The sequence below is a fragment of the Silene latifolia genome, chromosome 7 (assembly GCF_048544455.1).
Source record: "Silene latifolia isolate original U9 population chromosome 7, ASM4854445v1, whole genome shotgun sequence".
Lineage (NCBI taxonomy): Eukaryota > Viridiplantae > Streptophyta > Magnoliopsida > Caryophyllales > Caryophyllaceae > Silene > Silene latifolia.
Window position 1 is genome coordinate 25,123,603 of NC_133532.1, and position 10,779 is coordinate 25,134,381.

Genomic DNA, 10,779 nt, shown 5'->3' on the forward strand with positions numbered 1-10,779 from the left:
GACAATTACAGCCTTGTATCGTAGCTGCTTTTCAATCATGGTTTCAAATGGGCCAAATTAATACCTTCTATCAAGTAAAAAGGGTAAGCTAAGTAATGTCTCGTATAACACTCTCGCTCTCTTCATTCCTCCTGAACAATTCTTTATGTTTAATTTGTTCACAAAATCTCATTTGTGACGGCACGTATCCGTCACTTTGAAGTGACGGATACCATTTTCTCTCACAAATGACCCAAATAGAGGAGAGAGGAAAGCACATGGGGTGCCCCCACCTTGTCCCCTCTATCCGTTTTGTGAGTGTCATTACCCGTCACTTGCTCCAACCCGTCTTCAGCAAGACTAATTGTAATTTGTTTTAGTCACAAGAATCAATGATATGAGAAATGACTTGCTTAAAGAAAAAAACTTCTAATTGGTATGTGTGAAATATTGAAAACTTATACATGCTTAAAATGAAAAGGTAAAGAAATGTTTGAGACACCCAAGTAAGAAGAGGGTGAGGAGAATTGATCAGGGCATAATTATTATGTGCACGCAAGATTCATCTTTTAAATTGTGTGTATTTTTAGAGAGTTAGAGTTACGGTCTTAATCATATACGAATAAAATAGATGCTTTCTTAATGACGACACTACAACGAACGTGATTCCTCTATCAAATTATACTCCGTATATAATTATAGAACCTAATTTATAAGTTGACATGGCGTTTTAATTTGCCCTTGTACATGAAATGAAATTAAATAGGTAGCGCTGGAGTTTATGGGAAGGTACATGGGTGGTTTGGAATTAGGTTCCGAGATAGATGCTCTTGATAAGTTATTCTCAGCCGTGAATGAAGGAGTCAGAGCCCAGCCATGGAACTTTCCTGGAATGCCTTTTCGTCATGCCCTCCAGGTTTCTTTCCGCAAATATTATTAAAATATTGCGACATAAATAGGATTGATGGAGTAATTACTAGAAAAATATAAGAGTAGTAAATACTCCGACCAAACTGTTTATGATTTCTCCGCCTTTATTATTACACTAAAACCAACGGTCATTTCTTTGTTAAATATAGTGTCGAAAGAAGCTTACCGAGAAACTGACGTTGCAATTGATGAAGAAGAAAAAGGAGGGTAAGAATATTGGTGCAACAAGTGATATGATGGATAGATTGATGCAAAGTAAGGATAAAGAAGGGAGACATTTAAGCGATGAGGAGGTGGTAGATAATATTTTGAGTAACATTGCCATAGCTTATATTGGTATTGCATATCCTGTTACTTGGGCCATGTATTATCTAGCCAAGAATCCCCATGTTCTTCAAAAACTCCGGGTAATTTATACATTTACTTAATAATTTCTTATTACTTGCATTGGTATAAAATTTAAAATTGCTTATTATTTGCATTATAAACAACACAAATACTTGTATTAGCTTCTTTATAAGTATTGTGATATTAAAACACTTTCTAATTTACCTAAAAACTTATGGCATTCTGAACCTGTTTTAATAATTTTCTTAAACTATGATGTGGATGATTATTGCATATAAGACTCTTAGAATTATTGTATTTCTATGTTCATTAATTAGTTCAAAACCTAGACCATCGACATTTAATAATATATTCATATTGTGATATTGATGATATTAAATGTCAAAATATAGAAAGAGAATATGGAAATGACTAGGGAGAAAAATGGTGCTGAATTGACATACAAAGATTTCCTGGGGCTGAAATACACAAACAAGGTGCGTAATATACAAGCTATCATTGCCATTGTTATTTTGTAATTGTTATATATCTATGGTTTTTTTTTTCTATTTTAGGTACCAGTAATTCTTAACGCTGGATCCAAATTGCAATGTTTTTGCCTTCAAACCATGATATTATAATCTCATTCAAATTACCAACGACAAAATATGAATGTGAGACTTATAATTAATTGAGGACATATTTCAACTTCTTAAATCAATTCTTCGTACTTTAGTATGAGAATTTGTAATGATCACATTCCCTACATTTTGGCCATAGGTTTCATTGACATTTTTTTTACTGATAAGAAATAAATCAAATGAAATATATTCATTAAAACATAAATTATACTTATCTAACCTATACACACTCCTATCATTTGTTTAATCATTTGTTTTCTTACGGGTGTTTTAATTAATTGTTGACCTTTCTGTTTTGATAATGTTTTGGATACATAAGTAAATTTATTATCCACTCACTTTTAGAATAACTTCTTATTCATCAACAATAGCAGAGTTCGACTCATTGTTCCTGTTTGATTTCCGTGGCAAAAAATAAAGTTCAAGAGATCAGATGTCCGAATAAAGGAGTATTTTTTAGCTTACCTAAATTACCAACAAATATTTTATGTTAACTTAAGAGTTGCGGAGTAGGGATCTATATATATTTACTCTCACTTAATTAGATCTGAATAATTAGTTCCTTGATTGTAGGGAAATAAAACTTTATATAAAAAATAATGTAACAATTTGCATGCAGGTTGTGGATGAAACTATTAGAATAGCTAGTCTTTCCGGCTTTATAATCAAGAAAGCTACTGAAGACATCAAATTTGAAGGTACGTCCATAATATTTAGCTAAAATATGGCAACATGCCACACTTCAACCACATATAAGAAAATACAATAAGTAGATTATAGCTAAAGCTCAATACTCAAGCTAAGTTTATATGTCAAACCTAAAATATTAAATATATTTCATTTGTAATATGTGAGTTTTCATTTTCCGTAACGTTACTTTTTACTAGATATAACACTTGATAAAGTTGCTATTTACAAATTATTGTTACCTTTTAAGTTTTGTTCATTTAGGGTCTTTTTCCATAAAATTTTATCAACTTGCTTTGTTAAGCAATATCATGAAAATATATTGCGTTATGGATTTGGTCATATTCCTGAGAAATAACGTAGAACCATCTTGAAGTCAAAATTTAACTAAGTGAATGAACTTTACAAACAAATAAGTGATTCTGACTTCTAAGGGAGGGTTTTAAGAGTGAACTCATATTACTTGGGAGTTGAGGCTCCCCTAACACCACGATATAAAAAATTTAAGCCACGGTATTAATTATTTTTAATATTAATCTGTTTTGAAATAAATAATAAGGAGTAATTTAAAATAGTTATATATGAAAGAAAACTGAAGATAATGGAAAGAAAAGAAATGAAAAAAAAAATCTAAACTCACTCAAAGTATATGCTCAATGTTCTCTGAATTTGCTTGTACAGGAATTTTTCGTTCCAAAACTGAAATGAAATTTTATTTCTATTAGAGGCAAACATACCAATTAAAAAAAACATATAAAAAAATTACTACATTTAAGGTAGTCTTGACGTAGTGATACAATGAAGAAAGTCTTATGTTTAGGAGATGAAGTTCAATACATCATACTTAATTACGCCTTTGTTATTGCGATTTCATTTTGTACTCATTTTTTTTATTTTATATAAAAATAAATTCTTTTTAGAAAAAAGAAATAAAGTTAAATAATTGACGAGGATAGAGCAACTAATGCAAAAGATATTTTCAAAAAAATGGTAGTACTAAAGAAATGGCTAAAAAAAACTGATCAATATGTGTAGGTTATTTGATACCAAAAGGGTGGAATGTACTAGTGTGGCTAAGGCAGCTTCACATCGATCCATCAAATTTTGAAGACCCTTTGACTTTCAATCCAGCCAGATGGGATGTACGTCACTCTTACTCATCAAGTAGTTATATATATATATATATATATATATATATATATATATATATATATATATATATATATATATATATATATATATTAGTTTTTTTACAATTTTACTCTCATAATATGGTTTATAAGTCTATTATTTTTCGTTACAAAATGGTAAATTTGATAATAAATACCTAGCGATAAACGACTGGACGTATTCTAATGAGACTATAATAATGTTAACGTTCATTTTTCCAATGTTTTTAATAAATTTGTTTAATGCTTTATTATACTCTCTTTGTTATAATTTTTGATCTATTTGTTCTATTATAGTTATTTGTTTACATTTATTTTTAAAGAATGTTTTAATGACTACTATAATTTCTCCATCTTTCTTAATTTTGTGCCAAAGTAAAGATAGATAAAGAACGACCGAGACAAATAGAGTAAGTTATTGTTTTAAATACAAATTTTTAACTTTAATTTTATAATAAAAAAAGAAATTTACGATATCTATATTCTTACTTTAATGTGATAGTATTTACCTGTAAACTATAACTTTTAAAGATTAAAATTAATTTTCTCCAAAATTTATAGTGGTTATATATATAAAAAAAATAAAGAGTATTATTTAATTTTAAAAATACTATAAATTGTACTTGGCAGTCTCTTCCAAAACATGGAACATACCTCCCTTTCGGAGGAGGAGTAAGAGCTTGTCCCGGAAGTACGATGGCTCGTCTCATTACTATTCTATTTCTCCATCACTTGGCTCTTGGATATAGGTAACATTTTCCGCTCATTTGATCATGACATAAAAAATAGATTTTAGTTTTGTTTTGTGGATTTTATAAATTTACGCTGGTTCTTAATTATATTTTGATAAATGTCATCTATATATGTTGCATATGCTCTAATTTCAAGACAAACTTAAACAATAAAAATAAGAGATAATGGTACGTAAAAACTTATGATACAAGCCGGAAAAAAAATAGGAACCATAAATATAAGAATAAAAGGTTTGATTCGGTAGAAAAGTTATTGTTGAGTTTATGGATTCAAGTACCTAAGAGGGGGAGGGGGTGAATTAGGTACTCTTTTAAAAAATTTTAACTTCAACTTTATTGGATTAAAGTAAGTTAAGTGAACAAAAGAGATTAGAGGATACTTTGAATAATATTGAAAGATTGAACAAGTATCACGATGAATGTTTGCTGAAGTATGAAAGCAACAATCGTTCTAACTGTATCTATTTGTCTCAGTTTGTGGAATATAACTGCATACCAAATGCGACAGTATGATGAACTGTTATTTCTAAGGTTAAGCGAAACAAAACAAACAAACAAAGAAAAAAACAGCGGAAATAAAGTAAAAACAATGAACACGAGATTTTTGAATTGGTTCGGCAAATACTCAAGTGCCTACGTCCAATCTACCTTTTTATTACTTTCCTTTAGTGATCTACTCCGACAACTAAAAGACCCGTGTAATAAAAGACACCAACCTACTCCGGTTGTAAAGCTAGTACAAGAACTACTCCGTTCTTATGACAATCTAACTCGCAATCTACTCCGATTGCCAAGAGTTAAAGGACTACTCCGTCCTAGAACTCAACAACTCACAACCTACTCCGGTTGCCAAGAGATAAAGACTACTCCGTCCTTAAACTCTACTAACACACTTAGAATGTTATAGGATCAAGTTTCCACTAACACATTCTTAACAAAGAATAGAGATGGACAACTTTTACAAGATCAACAATTCATAAGCAAGAGAGTTTAGTATTATAAAGCAACAGTAGCCACGACTGTAGTAACTTGAAGACACTTGAAGACTTTAAAAGGTTTTTGCAAATAAACACGATTTTTAAGCTTTAAAAACAATTTGCAAAGTTGAAAGAATTATTTCAGAAAAGTCTTAGGTTTTAAGAGGAGGATGGCACGTCTTATATAGAGGAGGTGAGTGAAGGGGTTGCTAGGGTTTTGAAGGGTCAAAGACCTCACATGTGAAGGGCAATAGCAACCACCCAAAACTTGCACCAAAAAGGGCTCTTTTGCAAAGGCAAGAATAGGGAAAGATGGTTTGAAAGATATCCTTAAAAGCTCTTGCAAATTCAGAAAACAAAGAGAGAAAAGACAAGTCACATGATGACAAGTTGACACTAAAATGGCAAAAAGCATTCTTTGTTTTCTTAAAGAACCAAAGGGTTGAATTTGCATAAAGAGGAAACATTTTGAAATAATAATTCAAACCACTCTTTATTGAAGACTACCTCCTTAATAAAAATCTGATTTTTATCTTTGAAAAATACGAGTCACGTGAAAGGCTTTTGAAAGATAAAAAGGGACTTCAAGTTTCTCGAATTGTGGCAACAATCTCAGCAGCTGTTTACTTGTAAAAGTAACAGTCGGCTTGACTGTTTCTATTACTCTAATATACTCAACTTTCTCACTTGTACATTAGATGACACTTGACTTAATACAATGGATGATTAACAACTTCAACACTTCTTAATCCAAGCTTGATTACATCATTAATCCTGAAAAGGTAAACTAAGAAGACACAAATCAAATGGGCATGTTATCATCAACATAAGGAACCCAACAAATTCCCCCTTTGATGATGACAAGCCCCAAACGAATGTATAAACAATGTAAACACCTTGATTCAAGATTTTAAGCAAGCAAGATCAAATGATGGAGAAGGGACAATATTATCTTATCTAAGGCAAAAGCTAGAATCAAACTACCATGACAATTTTACATTGCCCCAAAACAAGAATCAAGCTAAGAAGGTTAGACAAGACATTAGTTTAATCAATAAGCAAAGAGATTCAAAGCATGAGTTTACCTTTTCCCCCTCTTGACATCATCAAACGGATAGGGATGTCAAAAGCATTAGAGTGCAGATATTTCACAAGAAAACACAAAAAGACACATGTAATCGTGACAAGGTAACAAGGTCAACATAAACAAGGATTAAACATAAGTTAATCAAAGTTCACCACGGCTAAATAAAGTTTAACATACACCACCAAGCATCAAAATAGCAAGTAAAGAAAAATAGTCTTAGAAGGGCACAACAAGGTGGGACAAAAGATGTAAGGCAAAAGACAAGTGTGATTATGGGCAAATTTAGGGTGCGGAAGTTTGGTCATCATTTTGGAGGATAATGAAGAGGATTGAAAAAGGTGGAGATTTGACAATGAAGGGCCGAGTCACAGTCATTTCAACTGTTGCATTGGATTTTGTTATATTGAGACCACCAAGGTATGCATCGGTATACCTTCTCAACATATGATGAAAGAGCATCAACTTCTCATATTTTCCTTAGTACACGACATGTGATGGGGGAACATCAACTTCTTATATGTTGCTCTCATTTCATGAAAATTCTTGACAAATTTGATCTTGACCTTTGAGCATAGCAACAGTGGCATACACTGTGACTTCCTTTCAATTTCTTCCAAATTTTTGTTTTCCTTCTTTTCTCAAGACCGTCGCATTTTTCAATTTCATCTATCTCGTTTCCAATAATCACTTTGACATTTCACATATTGCCTTCCCGTTTTTTTTTTTTTTTTTTTTTTTTTTTTTTTTTTTATTTTGATTTTCCAACCAACTTCAATTTTTTTAATTTCATCTATCTCCGTTTTCTAACCAACTTCCCGATCATCTCTTGATACATATGTAGAACATAGACCTTTGCGACGATGAAGTAGCTTTCTCCTTTCTTTTGTTAGATTTCCTTGCCGGAATCGGAACGGAGTCGGTAGACTTAGTCGAATTCTCATTCAAATCAATTGGAGTTTCTTCAATTTCATCGACATTCACAGTCACGGTCTCGGTGGAGGAGCTTGGGACAGTCGTGAGAGGTCATTTTCACGGGTTTGATGGGTATAGGGGTATTGAATGACGTCTTGACCATGGTGGGTTAAAGGGTAGGTTAAATGGAGGGATTTGGGAGATGAAGGGATAAGTGGGTTGTGAGATTTCGGTGGGTTGAGGGAGTTTGGACGGTGGGTTGTAGGTAGGAAGTGGCCCAATAAATGTGGTAAGTGAGGTAGTTGGCCCAATCTTGAACATATTTAATTACTCGAAATAAAAACGCAAGATAGCATATTTTAAACATAAATTTAGATATGAGGTTGAGTGATTACCGACTCACAAATACGGTGTCAATTTTTGGTCTAAACATGATGTCAATGCACTTAGAATACTCAAACATATATCCAATTTTAATTTAATCAATTAAGGAATTTTGTAAAACTCACACTAAAAATCACGAGCTATTAATTAACCCAATTTCTAGCCTAAATTTCTCAAAATGTTCTCTTGCAAGTGGCTTAGTGAAAATATCGGCAATTTGATTTTCGGTTTTGCAAAAGATAAGTTTAATATGTCCTTTTTTCACATGATCTCGAATAAAATGGTGACGAATATCAATATGTTTGGTTTTAGAGTGTTGAATAGGATTTTTGGAAATATTTATTGCACTCGTATTATCACACATTAAAGGAATGGAGTCAAAAATAATACCAAAATCCAAGAGTTGTTGTTTTACCCAAAGGAGTTGAGAACAACAATGTGCCGCACTAACGTACTCACTTTCGGCCGTAGAAAGAGCTACCGTGTTTTGTTTCTTTGAAGCCCAAGAAGTCAAGCAAGGACCCAAGAACGTTGCAATTCCGGAGGTACTCTTTCTATCTACCGTGCACCCCGCATAGTCCGCGTCCGAAAAGCCTATAAGATCAAAAGGACAATGTAAAGGGTACCATAGGTAAAGATTTTGTGTTCCAATTAAATACCGAAGAATTCGTTTAACGGCTTTGAAATGTGATTCTTTCGGATTTGCTTGGAACCTAGCACATAAACAAACACTAAAGAGAATGTCGGGACGACTTGCGGTCAAGTAAAGAAGTGAGCCTATCATACCTCTATACACCTTATCACTAACATTTTTACCGAGTTCATCTTTGTCCAATTTGGACCCGACTACCATAGGTGTATCATGAGGCTTACCATTAGTCATCCCAAATTTCTTAAGCATTTCCTTAATATACTTTTGTTGATGGATCATGATTCCTTCATTTGATTGCTTAATTTGGAGCCCAAGGAAGAATCCTAGCTCACCCATCATGCTCATTTCAAACTCCGATTTCATTAGTTCCGAAAAATATAAGTAAAGGAGTTCATTTGTTGCACCAAATATAATGTCATCAACATATACTTGTACAACCAACGGTTAAATCTGATTGTTGCTTCAAGAACAATGTTTTGTCAACGGAGCCTCTTTTAAAACCATTTTCAATAAGAAATTTAGACAATCTATCATACCAACATCTTGGTGCTTGTTTTAAACCATAAAGAGCTTTGTCTAATTTGAAAACATGGTTAGGCAAATCATTGTTCTCAAAACCCGGTGGTTGCTCTACAAAGACATCTTCCTCCAAATATCCATTTAAGAAAGCGGTTTTGACATCCATTTGGAAGAGTTTAATGCCTTTGTGAGCCGCAAAAGCTATAAGCAATCGTATGGCCTCAACTCTAGCTACCGGTGCATAGGTTTCATCGTAATCAATACCCTCTTGTTGGTTATAACCTTGCACCACTAGTCTAGCCTTGTTCCTTACGATTTCTCCCGAGTCATCAAGCTTGTTGCGAAAGACCCACCTAGTACCAATGACGGTACGATTAGGCGGTCTAGGGACTAAGTGTCATACCTCATTCCTTTTGAATTGATTGAGCTCTTCTTGCATGGCAAGCAACCAATCCGCATCAGTCAAGGCGACTGTTACATTTGAAGGTTCAATTTGAGAAAGGAATGCATTGTGGGCACAATACTCATTGAGATGAGCGAGATTGTTGAGGGATGATCTTGTTCGAATTCCCGAGTTGAGATCACTTGTGAGATTAGTGAGTGGATGAGAGCTTTGATGTTTCCACTTCTTTGGAACAATAGTTTCTTGTTCCCCCTCAGTGCATCGATCCACAAGGATGTTGTTACATTATTGGCCCGGAAGGTTCTTCATCCTCACTGTTTTGGGCTACTTCAGTTCTGGAGGTGGATGCAACAGTCGTTGGGTCTGTTGCTTCCAGAGAGGAATCAGAGGTGCTACGTGTTCCCCCTGAATTGTTGATCTCCTTTGAAGGTGACAGTCTCTGTGTCTGTTGCAATTCAGTGCTGGGAGCTTCTTCATCCGTGAACACGAAGTCTTTTCGAACGAGACCAATCTCAAACTCATCATCCTCATCCTCATCATCATCATCCATGTTTTGTACCTGTCCAAGCACACTAGATTCATCAAAGATGACATGGATGCTTTCTTCAATTAACAAGGTTCGTTTATTGTAAATTTTATAGGCCTTGCTATGATCGGAGTACCCAATAAATACTCCTTCATCACTACGTGGATCGAACTTACCCAAGTTGTTTTTACCATTGTTATGAACAAAACATTTGCTTCCAAAACATCTAAAATATGAAATGTTGGGTTTTCTTCCACGTAACAATTCATAGGGAGTTTTATTTAATATACTTCTTATCATGACACGATTATGAATGTAGCAAGCGGTATTTACCGCTTCGGCCCAAAAATTCTTAGGCAACTTACTAGATAATAACATTGTTCTAGCCATTCCCTCAAGGGTTCTATTCATCCTTTCAACCACACCATTTTGTTGTGGGGTTCTAGGAGCCGAGAAGTTATGGTCTACACCATTGTCATCACAATAAGCACCAAATGATGAGTTTTCGAATTCGGTTCCGTGATCGGTTCTCATTGAAACAAGTTTTAAACCAAGTTTGTTTTGAATCTTTCTTAACCAAATTAGAAACTCATCAAATGTCTCATCCTTAGAGCTTAGGAAGAGTGCCCAAACAAACCTAGAGTAATCATCAACAATGACACACACATAACGACTACCACCTCTACTTCTAGTTCTCATTGGTCCACACAAGTCGATATGTAAAAGTTGTAAAGGTTGAGATGTACTCATAATTCTTTTGGATTTAAAGGAACTTCTAACATGTTTGCCTCTAGCACATTCATCACAAACTTTATCAAATTCAAGCTTCATGTT

General features: G+C 33.6%; 1 protein-coding gene across 1 annotated transcript; it reads left to right on the top strand.

Moving 5' to 3' along the window:
- The first annotated feature begins 772 nt into the window (after positions 1–772).
- On the top strand, positions 773–3,289 carry LOC141589893 (cytochrome P450 88A1-like). The gene is made up of 5 exons (XM_074410513.1): positions 773–895; positions 1,059–1,316; positions 1,650–1,733; positions 2,497–2,575; positions 3,246–3,289. Exons 1-5 carry the CDS (start codon positions 773–775, stop codon positions 3,287–3,289), a joined length of 588 nt encoding a protein of 195 aa, XP_074266614.1.
- Positions 3,290–10,779: the final 7,490 nt, after the last annotated feature.

What these genes read in the sequence shown, in the direction of transcription:
- LOC141589893 (XM_074410513.1), top strand. Translation starts at nt 773, where the DNA reads ATGGGTGGTTTGGAATTAGGTTCCGAGATAGATGCTCTTGATAAGTTA. An exon ending in ATGTTCTTCAAAAACTCCGG is followed by an intron (nt 1,317 to 1,649) that starts GTAATTTATACA and finishes GTCAAAATATAG; the next exon opens with AAAGAGAATATGGAAATGAC. An exon ending in TGAAGACATCAAATTTGAAG is followed by an intron (nt 2,576 to 3,245) that starts GTACGTCCATAA and finishes TTGCTTGTACAG; the next exon opens with GAATTTTTCGTTCCAAAACT.